Genomic DNA, 22,384 nt, shown 5'->3' on the forward strand with positions numbered 1-22,384 from the left:
TCAACATTTGTTCTGTGTTCTGTATCATTTTTTGCCCCCATGCAATTTTAGTACTTTCTGTTGTTTTCGATATCCGTGCTGTCATGTCATAACCTCTGCAACAGGCATTAGAATTTTAGTTACAATAACATAATTATAATCGTTCATGACATAAGACATTTTGACGAAAGTAAGTTATCTGTAGAGAAGTAGAACAAACGGTATTATCATAATGTGTACATAATGTTTTCAATGGTCATTTAATTTGAAAAATACTGTAAGTTTGTCAAAAAACAATGGTATTACTTGCACTGTGCTGTAGTTTTAGGGAATATTTTAAGGTAATAACAGCTGTGGTGTTTGGGGGAGGGAAAAAGAAAAGCAGTCATTCAATCTGCAGAGTACAGTAAGATTGATCCTGAGATTGACTATAATTATTTACACAAAGTTTGCTTACATATTAATCAGTTGTGCCTGCTACACCAAACCCTTTATGCTGAAACCATTCAATTGTCCGGCTGTTGCATGATGCATTTGCTAAAGACCGCAAAACATTTAAAATCACTTAATGAGATTTCCAGTAGATCATAATAAAATAAAATATCTAGACCTGGAAACATGCACACTTTTCCCAAACGTATGTCAGTAAATTTAAGAGAAAGTCATTTTCTAAGGTTTGGTGTTGTTTACGAACATCACAAAAGTGTTTTCTGAATCCATGTTTATAGTAATAAACCGTCAACCAAATTTAGCAACTACAAAGCTGACGCCAATAGGACAAACACCAGCGAACCAGGAGCCGCGTGCACATGCGTCGCGTCGACCGGTCCCGGAATCTTAGCCAATCACAGCGAGCGGCTTCATGACTGACAATGCAATAGACCAGTCACGACCTGTAAACTCATTAAGGGCGGGGCGTATCGTAGAGAGGGGTGGGGATTCGGGGGTCATTCACAGTCTCGCTGCTCCACTCTGACGGCGTGTGTTGGAGAGGAAGGGTGAAATAGAACAGCACCACAGCCTCTTAAAAGAAGAAACGTCCTCATCATCAGCATTCGGAGACCGAGTTGAGGAGGACTCATTCTCAGACATCACGAAATTACTCCGACACACACAGGAAGCGTGAATTGAGGTTAAGTGATTGTTGATAAGCGGTTGCGCTAGCTGTTGTGCTAACACCTCGTTTACATCCAGCGTCATCTGGCAGCATCAGCCCTGTCCTCTCCAGACCAGAGCCGATCTAATCTGCTCCAGACCCGACACTAACTGCACTCTTGCGAGCTCGTGCGCTCAAATCAGGTGTTAAATAATTGTCTTACCCCGCCGGGAAGGGTGTCGAAGCTGAACCCCTCCTCGAGGCTCCTGTGCTCCCCTGTCACCTTTGCCCCCTCTCTCATCCGAAACACTGGACACACACAAGCTGCCGGAGAACGGCGAGAGGCCCGTGAAGCTGGGGGTGTTACCGGAATCGCACGCTGTCGGAGCGCCTAAAGAAAGGCACAGTCGTGGGGACGCTCCGACGAACATGGACGGGGTGGCGGTGGAGGTGCGTGGCTCTAACGGGGCCTTCTACAAGGTAACCGTATTAAAAACTAGGCTGCAAAAACAGAAGCACAATACATGCGAGATTAGACCGGGTTAAGCGTGCATCTCCATGTCGCGTCAGTTGATGTGATGCAAACGCACATTCTGATACGCCTCATTGAGTGTAGTATCACTTTCAAAGAGGCCTGAGATATTGTGGGGGGGGGCTGGCTGTAGATCGGCGGTACCGTGTCTGGTGTTATCGGGCAGGCTACTGGTCGCTTTAGCTAGTCAAAGGCCTGCTTTGGGGGGTTTTGTTTTGTAGCTTGTAAACTGGAGAATGACAAGTGCTGTTAGCAGGTTAGCTAAGAAGAAGCCAGTGGCTCCAATCTGGTGAACCACCTATCTAGACAGCATTTTATGTATCGACAGAGGATGGGAAGATCGCTGGGTTTTGTCGGGACAGTGCTTACAGACCGTGGCCGTGTATTTCTAACCTTAAACGAAAGTGGCAAGGTTATATTGCGTGTCCTAACGTGCAAAATGGGATATCTGCTGGGCGCTTGTGTGTTCACACGCCTGTCCTCTTTGTTTGGTCAGCTCGAGTTCAAGTAGATCGTGGGAAACGACTCGGTCCGGCTTTTAAAAACGAAAACACGGTGGTGTTTTTGAAGGGAGTGTTGTCTCCGCTAGATGGGCAGTTTCGACCCAAGACCCGTTTCCTGATGTAAACACGGTCCCCTTTCCGAACCGCTGTCGCCTATGAATGTGTTCAGATTTGGATCACTCAGTTTATTTGTGATGCAGTCGCTCCTCTGACCAGCCACATGGCTTTCGGTTTTGTTGCCAGTGTCTAACCGCAACAACAAAGTCGCACACATGTGTGATAAAGAGCTTGAAGAATGTTTTGCAAATGTTTGAAAGTATTCCCTACAGCTCTGTCGAAGCGTCAACTCTTTGACATGATTTAGTCGTGGTGTAGTTTTTTGTGAGTTGGCTGTGACGCCTGTCTCGAGCTGAGGGGCTGAAGCAGGTGTGGTGAGATGGAACAGGTGATCTTATTTGACACTTGACACTTCACAACCCCCAACCCAATACTGTTACTACAACCCTCTTATTTGGCCTTATCATATGCTCTCTTTATATTTTTTATGTTTTATTATTATTTTTATCTATTATGTTATAGATTTGTTTTTCTTAATGGCATAGCCCAACCAAAATAAACTTCTGCCATCATTTACTTAAATTTTATATTCTAAACCGTAAGAAATTCATTCAGGTTTGGTCCATCTCAAGGGTGAGTGAAGGACAGTGTCTTCAGTTGATTTGCTGTTGACATTGTCACATGAAATGTTGGCACATGCTTTAATTCACTACTCTCTGTCATTCTCCTTTATGTAAAACAGACTCTTTTTCATCAAAGGGATACTTCACCCAAAAATGAAGATTCTGTCATCATGTACTCAACTTCGAGTTGTTCCAAATCTGTATACATTTCTTTGTTCTGATGAACACAGAGAAAGATATTTGGAAGAATGCTTATAACCAGACAGATTTTGCACCCCCCCATTGACTACTATAGTTAGAAAAAATGCATTGGTAGTCAAAAGTGCCCCAGAACTGTTTGCTGTCCTACATTCTTCAAACAGAACAAAAAAATAAGGTAATTTTTCCTATTATGCTCTCTTTAGCCTCATAGCACATGGTGCCATCCACATGGTCCGGGATCTCTGTCACTTTTTGGTCATCTGCCCTCTCTTTTGGGTCGTGCTCCCTGTAGTGTCACATTCCCAGAACTGCAACAGTAACGTAAGGCACTAAGCTTCTCTTGGTTTAAACTGGTCAGGAGTTCATTTCGGCAAATGAAACCACAGCCGTATGTTTGAATGGTCTCCACACAGGATTTTGTATTACAACAAGGCACTGATGTATTGATGTTATGGTTAATGATTATGTGTTTAACGAGAGAATATTTCTTTTAGAATTATAGTACAATTGGTGATTCAAAGGAATCAGTACATACAGTAAGGATTATTTTGGATACTTCACCATTCTTGTCTGGAAACCCACATTATATAATTGTATTTTAATTCATGTCTGTCTGGTGACTCTAAACAGGCCTGTGTGTTAAACTTGTAAAAGATTTCCTAGGAGCAGTCATTCTCTTCCTAGCAGGTTACGTACTGAAGCTTACTTTTTTCTCAATTTCTTGCCACATTCTCTTCGTCCAAAATTAGGCAGTGTTTTTTGTATCAAGATTCTCTTGTGGTAGGGGTGGTGACCTGGGCTGACAACTTTTATGGCGGCTCTCGTAGATGTGTAGGAAGTGATTGATGATGAACAGATTTTAAGGAGGGACTTTGGTGCCTCCTCCCAACCCCTCAATTACATCTCACTTTCACCAGCTATAACATGCCGCTACACCTGTACCGTGATTGTACTCACGTTTGTCTTACACAGACATGATACTTTATGCGAGACCCAACTTGAATAAACATTTTCACTTTAATTTTTAGAAATCAGAAGTTGAATGAATGTGTGATTTCTATTTTTTTTGTGTCTTACTTTAGTTCTGTCATCAATTATTAGCGAAGGAGCTTCTAGCATGATTGTTTTCCTGAAACTGAACACATTTTCTCTCTCTTTTTTTTTTAGGGTTTCATCAAGGATGTGCATGAAGACTCGCTCACAATAGTCTTTGAAAACAAGTAAGTTGGCTGAGTGTCTTCTGTCCAAACTCATTCTAGAAGCTTCTGTTGGTTTTCTCATGATGATAGTTCACTCTCTGCCTCGGTTACGTACATTACTAATAAATAATGCATTTACCTTCAAGATTTTTACTCGGTTCTCTCAAACTATTTGTAATGCTAAAATATTACATCGGTTAGTACTTTTATAGTCAAATGCACATTCAATGGAAGAAGTTCTTGAATGCATTTCCCCAAACCTAGATACAATATATCGGAATACAATTTACTGCGATATACTTGAAAAATGTACATTGTACATTTAGTCATTTCTGCATGTTTACAAATATTACAAACGTCACAAGAAAACAAGGGGCCCGTTTCAATAAGGAGGTTCAACCAACACAGAGTTAAAATGTGAACTCTTGAGTTATTTAAAACCGAGATGCGAAACTTTGAGTTTTTGGTTTCAGAACAGCTGATTTGAGAGTTCTTTCAACTCTGGGTAGACTTACCTTGAGTTAAGCGCTTGCACCACAACTACGAAAAGCCATGAGCTCTGATATTAAGATTCACCATGTCAACGGCACCAAAAAAGCAACATGGCGGCAGAAAGCGCTTGAGAGCGGATTTACAGTGGATTTACTAATGTGTAAATGACTTAAGTTTAAATTGATAAAAAGATAAATGTACCAATAAACAAACAAATTAATCAGTAAATAAATAAATAAATGGATGAAACAACAGAAATAAATCCGAAAAAAAAAAAAAAACGTATGTTCTCACTCGTCGTGAGTACTCTAGTGAGGCTTGTGAGGCGTCATGGTGTATGGGACACTTGTTAGTCAAAGTCAGTGATCATCGGTTCAAACCCTGCTCGGAGCAGTTTTGGGTAGGAATGGCTGCACGTCTAAATTAATTGTTGATTACCTTTATCACTGCATTTGACTGTATTTATTAATTTCTTTATTCTTGCCCTTTATTTGCACACTTTATTAAGTCATTTCTTATCCTCCAGCTCTCATGTAATTCATAGCCACGGTGGCTGATGTTATTGATGTAAGGATGGATGATATATATGTTGATGTATCTAATTCACTGTAAAGAAAAATGGTACAGTTTGAATAAAAATGCACAGGGAAATGACAAAATTCCACTCGGGTCCTAAATTCCTCTCCTGAAATCAAAGAACATCCATATGAATGAATGCAGCACAGGACCCTCAATAAAAGCACATATGACATTTTAATCACTGAGATGGTCTCTGTGTGATCAAAATGTGTGCCATGAATGGCAGTATTGAATGAATGAATGAATGAGGTACACCACTTGCGCTTTAAAAAGGGGGAGGAGATTGAAAGAAACTCTGGGTTTACCAAAGAAAACCAGCTCCCAACCAGGTTAGGTTCACCGAGTAAGTTACTACGGTTACTGACTCTGAGTACAAGTTACCTCTCTTTTAGAAACGGGCTTGAGTTACCACGCTTTCTCGGGTTTGACATACCTCACATTCTGAAATGGAAAACCGAGTTTCCCTCATTTCAGGGTTAATATACTCAGTTTTCACTAAACCTCCTTTCTGAAACGGGCCCAAGGTGGCCAGTTTTGTTCTTGATATTACTCACTGACATCTGACTGATCTAGTAGTGCATGTTTTCATAGACTTCAAAATTCTGTTATCATTTACACGCTTCGGGTTGTTCCAAATCTGTATAAATGTCTTTGTTCTGATGAACACAGAGAAAGATATTTGGAAGAATGCTTATAACCAAACAGTTTTTGGACCCCATTAACTACCATAGTAGGATTTTTTTTTCTGTTGGACATAAAAATATATTTTGAAGAATGTAGGACAACAAACAGTTCTGGGGCACTTTTGACTACCATTGTCATTTTTTCTACTATGGTAGTCAATGGGGTCCAAGAACTGTTTGGTTACAAGCATTCGTAGAAAAATATCTTTCTCTGTGTTCAACCAAACAGAAATTTATACAGGTTTAGAACAACTAGAGAGTGAGTAATTCATGACAGAATTCTCATTTTTGGGTGAACTATCCCTTTCAGCCATTTGTCGATGGGCAGGGGGAGGAAGGCTGACTGGTCATTCACAGTGGGTTTTGTCTTTTGTCAATATAGCTTTGTTAGGTCTTATATAGAGTGTTGCACTTTTACATAATATGTAACGGATGTGATTGTGCTTATTTCTTTTGGGCTTAATTAATAGGTCACTTCCACTCTTCACTTAGCCATGTGCTCCCTCGCACCTGTGCAACTTCTACCAGGCAGCTGTCAGACAGCCCTTTATAGTTCTCCCCCTTTTTATAACTCATGACTCCCTCTTTCCCCCCTCTCTCGTACTCCTCCAGTCTTTATCTATCTTTCGCTCCCTCCCACACTCTGTTTCAGGCAAAAGGGAGGTCCATAAATAGCCCGGTGAGGTTTGCAGGCAGGGGAGAGTGGGACAGTGGCATTGCCATTCTTGGGATTGTTCTGCTGACCCACCAAAAACCAGTAGCACTATCACCTCTCTGAGACCATTTGCTGTACTTTATTGCATTTTATAAACCCTAGTGCATTATCTAATCTGAGTTCAGCTGTTGAGGTGGTCAAACAGATTTGAGATTTTTAAGGACAGTATATCAGGTGTTTGGCTTAATGAATAAACGATTAGTATTTCTGGAGCCTTGTGAGCTTTACGGCATATGTTTGTCAGACCATTTCAGCAGAGCTTCAGTCATATCTCAGTGTTGGCAGGCATCCGCGCACATTTACTGTTCCATCAGAACGCTCTTTGCCAATTGACACCGACATCTGTCAGACCTGCCGAGGAGAAAATGCGTCAGGTTTGATAGTCGAGTTCAAGTGGGAGGAGTTAATAAGTGAAATAAGTACACATTTTGTGATGCATCGTCCCCTGTGGTTAAAAAGTTAACTAACACCTGTGTGTGTGTTTTCCAAAGCTGGCAACCGGAGAGACAGCTGCCCTTCAGTGACGTGAGGTTGCCGCCCCCACCCGATTACCACAAGGACATTTGTGAGGGAGATGAGGTGGAGGTATGGGACATGTTTACTTCTGAAATTGCAGAGAACATACCTCAAGTCATCAGTCTCACATCTGAATCATCACCCCTCAAAAATACCCCGAATGCCCCTTTGAAGAGTGTTTTATTCCTTTTTTTATCTAGACCTCTTCTTCACAAATGCACCTCGTCTGTCTCACACGCACACGCACACACACACACACACACACACACACTCCTGCAAACATGCTCCCACTATCAGACGCTGTACTTATTCATTTCCTGTTTTCCTCTACACGCACACAAACACACCTGGCCATTCCTTTCAGTACTCTCATACCTGACCTGGTCTTTCTCCTGCAGGTTTACTCCAGAGCTAATGAGCAGGAGCCCTGCGGCTGGTGGATGGCGAGGGTGAGGATGATGAAGGGAGAGGTGAGTCGGGCCAGGTGTACGACTGGCCACCTTGCACCAATGCATTGTTGGGTTCATGGTCTGCTCTTCATTTTTTTGACTGTTATTACTCATTCAGCCTTGGCACGTCAGTCTAAATTGAATATTTGAATCTTGATAAGAGGAGGTTTCGGGACTCTAGTTCCACTCCAGTAGGCCAAGAACACACACATCTGCAGCAGTGACCCAGTTACCCATAAACACTGGAGTGATCTCATTTTTCAAGCCAAACTGAACTGCCTGCTGACCTAACAGCAGATGGCCTAAAACTGTAAAATATGTAGTTGGTATGTGTGAACGGGAACCATCAATGTAAGATGTCGATACAAATGTTCCATATCGATCAGCTTTAGAAGCTTCAGACTAAATAAATGTTGTGGGGTTAATAATATGTCTCTATGAACAGCATCTGTGGGATACAAATGTTGGTAATTTGTCCCAATTCTGGTGTTTGTAAAAAACTGACCTGTGAGCTTACTCGTGGAGAACAGAAAAGAAAATATTTTGAAGAACATTTATGACCAAATAACACTGGCCCCCATTGACTTACGTTGTATGGATCCAAAACCATAGTCTTTTCTCAAAATATCATCTTTTGTGTTCTACAGGGAAAAAAGTCACATGTTTTGAATGAGATGAGGGTGAATAAATGAGCATTTTTATTTTTGGTTGAACAATCCCTTAAAAACATTCCTATATACAGTATAATATTAATAATAATAAAATATTCCTTTTATGTTAAGTTTATGTAAAAAATAACATAATTGGCTCTAGTGAAAGCCGTGTAAAGCCTAAATAATTTCTGCCCAAATAACAAGAGCAAAAACATTTACATGCATTTTGCAATGCTTTTTATCCAAAGTGCATTTAAGGTATACTTTGTACCGGTATGTGTTCTCTAGGGAGGGAATCCACAACCTATGCACTGCTTGCACACTCGTGAGCGCTGCCTAATGCCTTCGAGCTTGTGCCTGCTGGCCAGAGTTTACCAGCACCAAGTCTCCTCAAGCCTGGCTAAATAGGTTAAGGCAGCATACGGGTTAACAGGCAAACTCTCATAGTGCTACATGAAGCACTAGGGAACTGTCTTCTCCCTCTTGCACACACTCGCTCTGATACTGGGCCAGTCGAATAATAGGACGAATTTAGACCTGACTCTTGACTGCATTCAAGGTCATTGAGCGTGGTGGCACGTTATCGCTGATATGAAATGCGACCGGTGTGTTTTATTATGGGGTAGCTTTTAGGTAGGAAGAACTGGGCCCAGATTATATCGATATTCCTCCCACAGCGTGTGCTGTATTCATCCCAACATGAATATAGATGGTAGTTGTTACTCTTTGTGCCTGTTTTAATGCATCTGCCTGTAAAGATGGTCTGTAAAGGCCGGTTTCATCACTGTGACTTAGTGGTGTGACACAACACAACTGTCTTTGAGCAGCTTTAGTCTGTTTGCTGTAGATTTAAAGTGTGGACACTGAAAGAGGCCATTGTGTCTTTCTACTGTCTTTTGTGTCTGGCCTGCCATTAGTTTCTGGGTTATTTTCTAGTGATCGGTTATGTAAGGGTCCATCACACATCTGTGCAGTCTTTTAAATTAAACTGTATGAAGTGTTTTATGTAAAGGTCGTGGAACATTTGTATTCTAATAAAATTGCCCATTGTAATACCAATTTTGCATTTTGTCATTTCAGTTCTATGTGATCGAGTATGCAGCCTGCGACGCCACATACAATGAAATCGTCACATCCGAACGAATACGGCCAGTCAATCCCAACAGCCCCTGTTCTCAAAACTCCTTCTACAAAGTTCCCATCGCTGTACCTGAAGACCTCCGAGAAATGTAAGTCACAGACACAAGAAGTGTTTACGGATTTCTCTATGCATTTTTTGATGATTGATTGTTGATATGATATGATTGTTGTTTATGAATTATGTCTTATCTTAAATGTGGCAGCTGTTTGACCGAGAACATCCACAAAGACTTCAGGAAAGCAATCGGAGCCAACTGTATCTTCTACAGTGCTTCAACACAACAACTTATTGTCCTGGTCAGTGATTTATTCTTCTTTTACTTTTTTATTCTTTTTTTCTAGTTACTTTGTAATGCAGTAATAAGCACTGTTGTGTGTGACTGTATCCGTATGTTTTTCTTCAGTCCACAAATGAGTCCACAGTGAAGCGAGCAGGCCTTCTGAGTGACATGCACTTCCGGAGTATTCGTACCAAACTCATGTTGATGTCCCGCAATGAGGAGGCCACCAAACACTTAGAGGTGTGTAAATACACAAGATAACACTCTCTGGATGTAAAAGGATGTTCCCTGCTCTGAATAAGTGCCAGACACAATCTAATGTTGTAAATGGTAAAAGCAGGTTCTACAGAAATTAACATAGGAACCATTTGCACTTTAACATGGCCCATGTTTGTATGTTAGCAACTTTTCAGTGTGATGGTACTCATTTTCCATGTAAATTTTGTAGTATAATATCTTCTTTTATAGATAGTCTTATACAAATATAGTTGAATTATAAGTAGGGCTGAAACAATTCCTCGAGTTACCTCGAATTTTTGTTGCCTCGAAGCTTTGTTTAATCCATTTAACTACAGTATACACGGAGCACTGCGTTTCCCCACGGACCGTTATTACTAACGCACAGCCCGCTAAACTCTATTCATGTTACAGGGCTCTCAAGTCTCACGCATTTTAGTCTGTTCACACGCTCACACGTGTTTCTCATGCTGATAAATAAGTGATAGCTTATTGAAATGGTGAACTGCTATTTTCAAGAAACTTGTTTTCCGGCTGCATTGAGTCCATCAAACTAGATGCGGACTTGTGGATGCCGAATCCTGTTATTTACACGTCACCTGGCTGTTCTGCGTGAATGAACTGCTCCGTTTAACGTGCTACACGCGTGATGCTCATGAATTGTCTGCGTCTGCGCTTTATGAGGACATGAACTTCATCTCCAGAGTTGCTCTGAGAGTTTATTTCACCAACATTTTATTGTTTGAGTGAAGAAACAGACATACTTAAAAATAAGAGTCTTCCGACAACCTGCCAAAATAAATGTCCAGTTAACTCTGTATTTTATGTGGACAAATGTATTACTATTTAATAGTAAAAAAAGAAACTAAAACTAATTTAGATGAACTAAATGCATCATGCATAAGCTAAAGTTAGTTGTTTACCCTTGAAATTAATCTTTCTATTTTTATTAATGTTTCTTATTTATACATTTGCATTATATTGCATTTTTAATGTAATGTGGCAATGTATGCAATTTCAGCAATACATTTTTTCTTTTTTCTAAAAAGGAAACAAATTAGTTGTTCATTTGTTCATTGTCTTATTTTCTCTTGTATATTTAGTATTTCTCTTTAATAAAGAAAAAGTACTTATTATCCGAATACCCGATTAATCGATGGAAAATCAGTAGAATACTTGATTACTATAATATGTATATACATACTATAATAATCGATAGCTGCAGCCCTAAGCGTTGTTTATATTTATTCTAAGAAATCTTTATACGTTTTTTAAGACTTGGTATGTAAAATTAATTTTAGCAATTTTGTACATATCTTGTCTACATGTGCCGTCATTCAATTTTAAACTGTAAGCTGTTGTACCTGCTGCTGTACCCGTCGGAAGACAAGACACATTACATGTGTTGATTCTGTCTGTGAAAGAGAGATGCTTTTGTTATGCGTTTTGGTCTCATTCTTGTCAAATATCCTGGTCGTGTCGGATTCCTCCTGTGGTTCAATCAAACAGAAAACCAAACATTTTGTGTGTGTCACAGACAAGTAAACAGCTGGCGTCTGCGTATCAGGAGGAAGTGAGGGTGCGTGAGGATCTAATGGGTCTCGCCATCGGTTCCCACGGTGCCAACATCCAGCAAGCCCGCAAAGTTCCCGGTGTGACTGCAATTGAGCTGGAAGAGGAGAGCTGCACATTCAGGATCTATGGAGAGGTCTGTGAAGCACAGTGACTCAAAATTACCAGTGCTTCGTTTTTGTTTCCTCTAAATCAGTGGTCACCAAACCTGTTCCTGGAGATCGACCGTCCTGCAGACTGCAGCTCCAACCCCGCTTGAGCACACCTGTCTGTAATTATCAAGCAAACCTGAACACCTTGATTAGATAGTTCAGGAGTGTTTGATTGGGGTTGGAGCTGAAATCTTCAGGACGGCCGATCTCCAGGAGCAGGGTTGGTGACCACTGCTCTAAAGGAAAGCTCACACGACATGACTTTTGGCAGAATTGTGCTGTCACAGACAGATTTCCGAGGTCTGCGACAAACCCCTAGACACGTGAATTTATGTGAATTCTGCCTCTTCCTCTTGACCAAAAGTTTTGTGGTTTGTGCACCTCATCAGTGTTGTGTATTTTGAACAATTCAGATAGTCTTACAGTCCTGATACCTGAAGCCGTATGTGTCTATGAGCCTTGATGTTGTTTTCCTCTGTGTGTTTTTTTTTTTTTTTAAGCGTATGAACTCTGGCATGTTGAAAATGGTGTGTAGATGAGTGTAAGATGTTTAAGTGACAGCAGTTATTTTTTTCTGAATGCTTGGTCTGACTGAATCAGACCCCAGAGGCAGTAAAACAGGCCAGAACATATTTGGAGTTTAAGGAGGATTCCTTCCAGGTACCCAGGAACCTCGTAGGTGAGTTGGATATCACATGAATTTCCTTCATGTTTTTCGATGCGTTTGATTGTGGCCAAATAATGGCACATTTTTTAAAACTTAAATCCAAACATTTCTTTCACAACAGGCAAAGTCATTGGCAAAAATGGGAAAATCATCCAGGAGATTGTGGACAAATCTGGTGTGGTTCGGGTCCGGATCGAAGGGGACAATGACAAAAAACTGCCCAGGGAGGATGTAGGCAGGCAGGGGGATGGCAGAAACAACACTGTCAGCGGCCAAGAGGTGAATGAGCCGCTAGAATGATACAACAAACCCAAACCCACTCACTGTCATAAAACCTCAGTGAGGAAATCAACATGTCAATATTTTCCTCTTCGTAAATTTAAAGTTTCTACCTGTATGTGGGAAGTTTTCAGCCTTTTAAATTAGCCGTGGTTTTGCTAACTGTCCTATCCCCTCTTCTTTCTCTTGTTTCAGGGAATGGTTCCCTTTATTTTTGTCGGAACCAAAGAGAACATCAGTAATGCTCAGGCCTTGCTGGAATACCATGTGGCCTACCTACAGGTTAGTCATAATAACTGCTTTATCTAAGGGTAACCGACTATAGTATTTATGAATGTGATTGTATTATACTTAAAAGGAGCTTTAATAATGAACGGCTGTCAGCTGATCTCCTTCATGGAAAGCTGTTGGTCACACTTAAGTACCAACTCACTCTAAAAATACACCTTTTGGGAGTAGAACGGGGGGAGGGGGGTGAAGTGTGGATTACATGCTATCTACCCAGGCGCCTCTCGAAATAGCCATTACCCCTCCACCTCATGGTCGCCCACATTGCCCCTCCTCTTTCCGTGTTCAGCTGCAGTTTCAAATGGGCAGCTGTCACATTCTGAGTTTCACCCCAATAAATGCTGGCTGTGTAGTTGAGATGTAAAGCTCAAGTTATACTCGTGCGTAGGGCGTAGCCTACGTACGTAGACGATGCCGTCGTGAACATTTATGGTTCTGCGTTGAGAGTATGCGTCGTACTGCAATTACACCGCCGAAACGCTAGTTCTCTCCAAGAATTCGCCGCCATCTGACAGTCTTTATAGTCCGCCGAAGAGGAGTCATACAGATGCGTGTATTTCCGAACCTCTTCAATCAGACGCTCAGTAACTTGGTCGATGTCGATGCTCGCCATGTTGTTCTTTTGTGGACTCTGAACTTGCCGGAAGAAGACGCCAAGAAGACGCCAGAAATGCGTAGAAGGAAGTACGATGCTGCCAAACCGACCAATCACAGCGCTTGCGGTCCGCGTAGGGTCCGCGTTGAGTTGACGCGTTGTTACATTTTTGGAGAGGTGCGCGTCAGGCTATGGTGTAGGGTACGCACAGGGTAAGCACAGGGTACGCGGCTCTGCGTAGGCTACGCCGAACCATAAATTGGCCTTTAGAGATGGCGTGAAGGACCATCACTCCCATTACATCAGCCTCCTACCTTAGAGGAGACATTTTTTAGAAGCAATGTTGTTGATATTTTTACATGAATAGTTTTCTTTTTAGATTGTCAAACATAAGCTAAATCTTATTAAAATAGTTTGGTTTTACCAAATACATCAACCAGTCATTTTTATCCAAACAGCTATTTTTATTTATGTTTGTCTTTTTTGTAACAAAAGGTTTTCATGGATCTTAAAGGAGCGATGAATTAAGACCTCAATTTTAACCCGAGCTTTTGTTATATAAGAGGGAATCGTATTCAAGCAAACATCCTGTAAGTGTCAGAACTGAAAACGCCCTTGTTTCTGAAATTACAACTGTTATTGACACCAGGCCCAGCGAACGCCAGGTCCTGGAATAGTTTGAACACCGCCTCCACAGAAGAATATCAACGACTACTAGCCCCGCCCACTGGTTCGCGCATGACAGTACTGAAATAACACAAGTTGCGCGGAACCAGATAGAGTGAGCAAGCAATAAACATGGCGTTAAAGATCGCAAAATATTGTGCAGTCAGTGCCTGGTTGTGGAAGAACACAGTCGCTGCATAACCTTTCTTCGGATTCCGACATTTGTAATGCGTGGTTGAAGTTTATTTTTAAATACGTTCCAGCTCACGTGGGTAAAACATTAACGCGGATTCCTTTGTGAACAAGGCACAGGTCGACGCTGGATTTGAGGAGAGACTAAAATTAAAAAGCAGTGCTGTGACGTCAATATTGGATCCGATAGGAACTTTTTTGTACTATGCGTCACTATTGCTTTGTTGGAGATCGCTTGATATGCCCTGAGCCCTATTCGCACGGGATTAGTATTACCTGGGGACCTCTAGTCGTTTGTAATAATTGCAGAGGTTGTCTGTGATCTTAATCCCATGCGAATCGGATTTCATTAAACACCATACAACTATAGGCTATACAAACTATATGCAAAGCCTTGCCATCACATCCAGGAAATAAATCAGTAAATTTGAGTAAAATCACAGGCTTCATTTATTCCGTGCGAATGTGCCACATGAAATACAGATGTGGTGAGGTAATTTATAAATCACACAAGGTCCCCAGATAATACTAATCCCGTGCGAATAGGGCGAATGTGTAACGTGTCTAACCAAATTCACATAAGGCTCCAACTAAGTTTACTACGCAAACTGCTATCCAATCATAGCAGTGGGCGTTTACTTCCAAGTCTTCAATGCGGAACGCCCATTAAAACCCAGCGTTTGTCGAGCCGGCCTCAAAACCCGGGTAGAAAATAGCCTATTACTTATTGATTTTGATGTTTTTGAATGTAAAAACCACGCAAACGTCATAAGTAGACCTCATACAACAGTATAAAACAATAAACAAGCCCAGTTCATGACACCTTTAACCTGTTTTTTCAACAAACATTTAAGGGACTAAAATGGACAAAAGCACTATTAAAGTAGTGTAGGAAACTTTTTCCTCGTCGAAGCAGAGACCAGGAGACGTTGGGATATCTTTATACAGAAGTTCTCTTTGAGGACTCGCTGTGCGTCGCTGTAGTCATCCAAGTCTGACTTTTAGTTCAGCACAGTAGAGTTTTATACCTTTCAAGGGGGCGGGATACATAGAGGTGGAGATGATTTACACAAAGCATGCAAATGCAATACAGGAATCAGCCCGTTACCGCAATTGACCCAGCCAAGGTCTCATCAGCATAACAGTGTCAGTCAAATGCATAGGTGCTAATCCAGTCAGCCTGACAGTATTGCCCATACCTTCACATTATCATAGAGATAAAGGCTTAGCTGTGCCTTGAGCTTAGCATTCACCTTTAACTTGGGACCCTGCCCAATGGTCAGGAAGTGCATAAAGACAAAAGGGTAATGTCTCAGACACCTGGGCTGCCTGACTTGATCTTCTTAGAATGTCATCATCTTTACCTCAAAATGTGAAACATAATGTACATAACTTTAACCTAGATATAACATTGTATAAATTTGTAATCCCACAGTAGTTTATAAGACATTTTCATGTCATCTCACAGTTTTTAAAGGGATACTTAACCCAAAAATGAAAATTCTGTCATCATTTACTCACCTTTGAGTTGTTCCAAATCTGTTTACATTTCTTTGTTCAGATGAACACCGAGAAAGATATTTGTAAGAATGCTTATAACCAGACAGATTTTGTCCCCCATTGACTACCATAGTAGTAAAAAATGACAATGGTAGTCAAAAGTGCCCCAGAATTGTTTGCTGTTTGTGTTCAACAGTCCAAAAAAATGATAAAGTATTTTTTCCTATTATGGGAGTCAGTGGGGGCAAGATCTGTTTGGTTATAAACATTCTTCCAAATATTTTACTCTGTGTTTATCAGAACAAAGACATTTATACAGACTTGGAACAACTCGAAGGTGAGTAAATGATGACAGAATTTTCATTTTTGGGTGAATTATCCCTTTAATGGTTTAACTGTAAACGTCAAATGATTAGTGTAGTATTGTCAATGTGAATTTTTTTCACCTTTTTATGCTTGAATTTGACTTATTTAAATACTTCTGTTACATTTTTATAGATCACCACGTGATCTTGCATATGTAATTTAATAACAATGCCCGGCACCTGTCTGTTTCTCTTTCTCATGCACAATCATATACTGTGGTTGACAGGAGGTGGAGCAATTGCGCCTTGAACGTCTACAGATAGATGAACAACTGCGTCAGATTGGGGTGGGATATCGTGCACCCCCCAGCCGCTCTGGTTCCGGGGTCGCTGGTGAGCGTGACAGAGGTTACCTTACAGACGAGAGCACCAACTCCCTGCAGACCACACGCACGTATGGAGTTAGAGGCCGTGGTCGCAAACCAAACAACGTGTACTCTGGTTATGGTAAGATTTCAACTGAAGTAAAACACCAGCTTAGTTTCCATACTACTCTATGAACCTGCTGCAATGCGATGCAACCCCTCTATAGTTTAACGAGTCAAACATTTTGCTCGCAACCTCAAAAGTCAGGGATTGAATTTAAAGGAAACACATACTGGATAAATGTGTTATTTGATGTGTAAATTGTGTATTTAAATACAGCTTGAAAAATCACTATGAAACCCTTGTTTTTACACTCATATGTAGATGCAATGCTTTGCTTTAGCATGTAAGATTTACATGTGCTTTACATTTGACAGTTCATTTACATCATTCAGAAAAAATCTGGCAGGTGTGTTGCCTGCGTAGCCTCATTTCTCTTTCTAATAAACCTTGCATGGGTTAGTCACTCAATTAATTCCACCCTTCTGAATTATGTTGCATTAATAAGGAGTTAGAATAAAAGACTGTTTAGTTGTGCTATCTTACAATCCGTATATAGCAACATGTAAGTTAAAGTGTCGCCAATGTAACCGATTAAAACGGGTCTTAAAATGTGTGGAAGAGTCTTAAAAAAGTTCTTAAGTATTAAATTTAGCTCCATAATTCCTGTATATACCCTGACACAGGCAAATAGGTGTCTAAGGCGGCTTTTCAGTCTATTATAGCGTACATGTCTGTCAACTGACCGTGCCACTTGGCACAGTTTTGTTTCGTGTCCAGCTTGTCTAGACTAACTCGCAATTGTTCTGGTTACACAAACATAAACATCTGAACAAACTAAGACACATGCAGGGAGGTCAATCTCAGCACAGAAACATTTCAAAGTCCGATAAATAAGACACAACAGAGAACAGTTTTTACATCTAAAACTGTATAAATGAAATCTCTTCATGTGGTCGTTCAACACTTCTGTTTATTTGAAACACAGGCCTTGTTGTGTTTGAATTTTTCTTCCCTGCAGGAACAAACTCTGAATTGTCCAATGCATCAGAGACGGAAGAGACAGCAGACAGAGATCCAAGGCCAAGAGGAGTTGAAAGAGATGATAGAGGTTCGAAGCGTGGGGGTCGTGGCCGTGGCTCCAGTGCTGCCAAGGGCCGGGGAGGACAGGGACCCAGAAACACTAACACTATCAGCTCAGGTAGGTACATCGTGTACAGGGTGTTTCTTTTACAAAATTCTCACGGGAATGGAAAGCCTAAAAGCACCTAATTCTCAGCTCTAAAATTTCATTGGCTTGAAATTCCTTATTGTGGTGCATTCTCCGTGAAGATGCGTTTAAACACTAACCTAGTAATAGCAAATGACTGAAAAAGTAATGGAAACTGATTGGTCAAAAGGTGGAATCCTGGTTTTAAGAACCAATAGTTTATAAGATAACATTTTATTGATTAAAATCATATGTAATGCCATGAACGCTGTGCATATTGTTGTTCTTCCCTAGTTAAGGTTTGTGTGTGTTACAGTGCTTAAAGATCCGGACAGTAACCCATACTCTCTGCTGGAGGGGGAGGGCGAGCTCACCGGTGATACTGATGCCAGCGAGAGCATGGGCGGGAATGACCACAGGAGACGTTCACGTCGTCGCCGTAACGACCAGGAACCCAGTGTGATGGACGCAACCGCCAACGAATCGGACAGCCAGGCAGCCGCCAGCGAGAACGGACTGGGTACAATAAAGTTTTTTTACATTACACTTGTTTTATTGTACGCTCATATTGTACACTCATTCGAAATCGCACTCTCTGGACCCTGAGTTTGCATCGGTATAAAAACTTGCTTGTAGCAGTCTTCTCTTAAATTGTTTATAAAATAAAAGTGTCTAATGCTATCAGTGGGAGGACAGACAACAGTGAGAATGCAGCTTCTAGCATCTCGCTTAATTTGTTCTCTTGTGGTCACTTAGCAGCATCTTGCTGTTAGCTCAGCTGTGTTGTGCATTTATATTTTTTCTTCACTTGTTTTAAAGAGAAGACAGTTTTGTTTGAGGACTAAGAAATAATGAATAGTTAATAATTAATCAAACATGCATTTTTAAGTTTACAGTGGAACATGACTTCTGGCGAATTGTGCATGGTGCGGCTTTTCACTGGTGGTTTAACGTTTTAAGTCACACCGATTTTTTGGCTTCCACAAAACCAAATTATTTGAAAACCTTTTTTGTTTTTTATGTCTATGATTAAATGTATATCCAGTTTTATCGTAGTTTCACTTTCGTGCTTTTTAGTTACTAAATATCATCTTATGGGTAATAAGCATATAAAGGTTTTGTATCCAAGCACACGTGACTTGAGACCAAATTTTGTGCAACAACCTTTTTTATCAGGAAACATGGGACAGTGTCTGAAATATGGATACGTGAACGCTTGAAAGAGCATCACCATGAATTATTGTCCACTTTAAGACAACCACTCAGTCGTAAACAAGTCGTAAAAGGAAACTTGTTTAATGGGAATTCGTAGAAGTGCCTCAGAAGATAAACTGAATGTAAATTGGTCCCCTGACATCTCATGCTCTTTTCCTCTCTCCCCCCTCTTTCTCTGACTCTCAGAAGAAGAGGGCAGGCCACAGCGCCGCAATCGAAGTCGCCGCCGCCGTAACCGTGGCAACCGCCCTGAGGGAGGCTCTGCCAGCCGTGACAGACAGCCAGGTGAGGGTAAGTGAAAAAGAAGGGGGTCGGAAGAGACATCAGTTTCTTTTTACCATGATATTCACATAATCGTGCGTGACGATAGTGTCAAAAGGAGGAAGACAAATAAACATTGTAGATAACATCCTCAGTCCCCCACATGAGCACAATGGCTTCAGCAGCGTTTGTTTTGGTGTTTTGTCCCTTAAGGGTATCTCAAGGTTTGTTTGCCTTTATGTAGTTCCAAAGTTTTTACATTTTTGATTTCCCAGCAATTTTGCTTAAAAAATGTCATAACTGTGAACCAAGCATCATACCTGCCTGGTTAGTCCATCCTACTTTCTTAATGTGTTTCCCTGTGCTTTGTGTTGATATAGTAACTGTTGCTGACTTCATCTCTCGTCCCGAATCCCAAAGCAGACAGAACCTCCCAGGAAAGGATGAGACACAGCATGCAACACATCCCAAGGTGAGCAAATAGAAAACAGCCCTTATCTCAAACTTTAGAGTTAGTGTAAATGGTTTTTGATTTCATTTGAATAACAAATTGATGGCTGTGTAGCAACTGAAGCAACATACAGTATGGCCCCTTTGGGCCACCAGAAAATATTTATTTTGATAGACATTTTTATGTAGCTTATTGGAACATTAGGCATTTTCAATTATTTTAAAATGTTCTCAACAGGAAAATGGGACTAGCGTGAGTAAGGACGACTCACCCTCTAAGCGTTCCCCCAGCAACGGCGTGGCTTCGCCTGGGGAGGCTCTGACCCTGGTGAATGGCGTTTCGTAAGAAGCCATCTCGCCCCGTCAAGACCCACGTCTAGAGCAAGACACCACGGCGAACTCTGTCCCTGCTTGCATTCACGTAAACCTTTAAACTGACGAATAAAAACGACTAAAATCCTTGAATTTATACAAGTTTACGAGAAGAAAAAGATACAAAAAATGACAAATGCATCTACTTTAAACCACACATAACAGTGTATGTTTATCTTATCTATCAGTACTTAGTGCTTATTTAAGACAAGCTTGCCAAAAAGGAGCTGATGGATATGACTCAAAATTCTGACATAAAACAGAAAACAGGACGTGACTATTTGGGATTTTTTCAATATTTTTTTTTGTTGTTGCTGTCGTTGTTGCTGTCATTATTTGTTTTTGTTTGTTCGTATTCACTGATGTGGGAATGTGGAAACACTCCCAAACAGACGCATCTCTGAAACAGTGTTAGCAAAACGAGGGAGGAGGAGCTAGCGGAGAGGCAATGGGATGAAGGCGGAGCCTCTCGTGAGTGACAGTTGAGTCTGAGGTACTCTGAAAATAAGGGCAAAAAGGGGTAAAGGAGAGACATTGTGCCTTGAATTTGAAAAACTTGAGTATTTTTTCCTTAATATTTACGTTGTTCATGGGATGAATTAAATGGTTACTGTTTTTTTGGTGTTTTTGTTTTGTCCAAGGAAATGCAAGGATTATGCCGAAAAAGAGCGTGGGGTTATGAATAAAAGGAAAATACCGAATTAAATGCCAAACGTGAAATTAGGACATTCGTCCACCATCAAGTCATTATTTGAAAGCTGTTAGTGTGTGTGTGTATGAGTGTTTGTCCGTTTGTACATGTGTAGTTGTGGGAGATGCAGTAGCAGCATTTCGATTTGGAGGAGCGTTACATGATCCAATAGACGGCCCGGTAGAATTCAGACTGAAGGGATTCTGTTTCTACAGTTGAATTGGTGGAAAGCAGTCTTCCCTGGGTCTCTGCTGTAGTGGAAGCAGCCTTACCAAACAGAACCAGAGAGAGGGATAAACAACAAACTGACAGGTTCAGAGAGGGTATTTTCACAGCCACCCACCAAAGGTTCTATTGGAGGGTCAGATTTGATGTGTGTTGTGTACACGTAGAAGGTTGCGTGCGCGCACACTATAGCTTCCGGTCCTTTGTTTACATCTGACTGGAGGGAGGGGTTGGCTCCTCACTGGCACCGTGGATGGTTGGTCTTTGGTCAAGAAGGCACTCTGGGAACAGTGCAACCTCATAAGACGAAAGCTAGATGCACTGAGACGGTTATTCACACACACACATCCGAACGCTTTGTCTTTGTAATACACTCCAGTTGTCTTCAAGAGTTTTGGCCTCTTCTGTCTGTGCCAGGGAGCTTTAATGTTGCACCAGAGAAACGTTGAAGGCGTTGGTGATGTCCCTGGTTGTCAAGGTTGATAAAAGTTAGGGACCCCACCCCCTTACTTTAATACTGTTGTCTTTGTTCCTGCGCTCAGTTTTTTTCTTTCCACATCATAAAAAACAGATTAAAATGGAAATGAAATAAATTATTTCTGGAATGACTCCATTGTTTGTGGTCCTTTTTCCTCTCCCATTTCAGTTTTTAAAGCTTAATACCTCATTAAAATATGAGTTAACTAAATAGGCTTTTCCTTCCAACAAAGATATTTGGTTTACACATGTATCCCAAAAACAAGCAGGCACGCATATGTAGGAGTATCTAATACATCCTTGCATACAATAAGCTTTTAAATATAAATGTGTTTTGCTTCAGTCTATTTGCTAAACTAACAATACAAGTTGGTCTTGGGTTCATATGCCACAGTCAACTGAAACCTTGTTATGGCAGTTCACTTAAATCCTATAATCGGTGTGCGTTTCTAATTTAGATTTAGATTTAGATTCAATTTATTGTCATTGCACATGTACATGGCAACGAAATGTGACCTCTGCATTTAACCCATCCAGAGAGTAGTGAACACACGTACCCCCGGAGCAGTGGGCAGCTATCACTGCAGCGCCCGGGGAGCAAGTAGGGGTAAGGTGCCTTGCTCAAGGGCACCTCAGTTGTTACCCGCCGGCCCTGGGAATCGAACCGGCAACCTTCTGGTTATGAGTCCGACTCTCTAACCATTAGGCCACAACTGCCCCACCACCATGGATGTTGTATTTGATGTTGTGTTGACGCTTTATTCCACACTGTGCCCACATACTGGTTTTGTTCCAGGATGTTGCATAAGAGGTTATGAACTAGAAATCAATAGCATACATGTTATCACGCTATTTGATCCTTTATAAACTGTAAACTAAAAAATAATGGGTCATGGCAACATACGC

The 22,384-nt window shown here is 41.1% G+C and overlaps 1 protein-coding gene across 3 annotated transcripts; it reads left to right on the forward strand.

Annotated features, from left to right (window-relative positions):
* Window positions 1-925: 925 nt before the first annotated feature.
* fxr2 (FMR1 autosomal homolog 2) lies at window positions 926-21,609 on the forward strand. 3 transcript variants are annotated; one of them, XM_057343249.1, is made up of 17 exons: window positions 926-1,555; window positions 4,159-4,211; window positions 7,151-7,244; window positions 7,574-7,645; window positions 9,358-9,506; window positions 9,621-9,714; window positions 9,822-9,938; window positions 11,473-11,643; window positions 12,260-12,338; window positions 12,448-12,605; window positions 12,801-12,887; window positions 16,439-16,658; window positions 17,599-17,778; window positions 18,104-18,307; window positions 19,192-19,293; window positions 19,644-19,735; window positions 19,952-21,609. In XM_057343249.1, the coding sequence occupies exons 1-17, from the start codon at window positions 1,505-1,507 to the stop codon at window positions 20,057-20,059; spliced, it is 2,031 nt and encodes a 676-aa protein (XP_057199232.1). In that variant the 5' UTR covers window positions 926-1,504; the 3' UTR covers window positions 20,060-21,609. The 3 variants fall into 3 exon arrangements, with proteins under 3 accessions (XP_057199232.1, XP_057199149.1, XP_057199321.1); XM_057343166.1 differs by having other exon boundaries at window positions 927-1,555; window positions 19,189-19,293; XM_057343338.1 differs by having other exon boundaries at window positions 927-1,555; window positions 19,189-19,287.
* Window positions 21,610-22,384: the final 775 nt, after the last annotated feature.

This window comes from Triplophysa rosa, linkage group LG1 (assembly GCF_024868665.1).
Source record: "Triplophysa rosa linkage group LG1, Trosa_1v2, whole genome shotgun sequence".
NCBI lineage: Eukaryota > Metazoa > Chordata > Actinopteri > Cypriniformes > Nemacheilidae > Triplophysa > Triplophysa rosa.

Bases quoted from the DNA above. Each gene is read 5' to 3' on its own strand.
- fxr2 (XM_057343166.1), top strand. From the start codon at position 1,505: ATGGACGGGGTGGCGGTGGAGGTGCGTGGCTCTAACGGGGCCTTCTAC. The intron at 9,939-11,472 runs GTGTGTAAATAC...TGTGTGTCACAG, and splicing joins AGGCCACCAAACACTTAGAG to ACAAGTAAACAGCTGGCGTC. The intron at 18,308-19,188 runs GTACAATAAAGT...TCTGACTCTCAG, and splicing joins CGCCAGCGAGAACGGACTGG to AAGAAGAGGGCAGGCCACAG.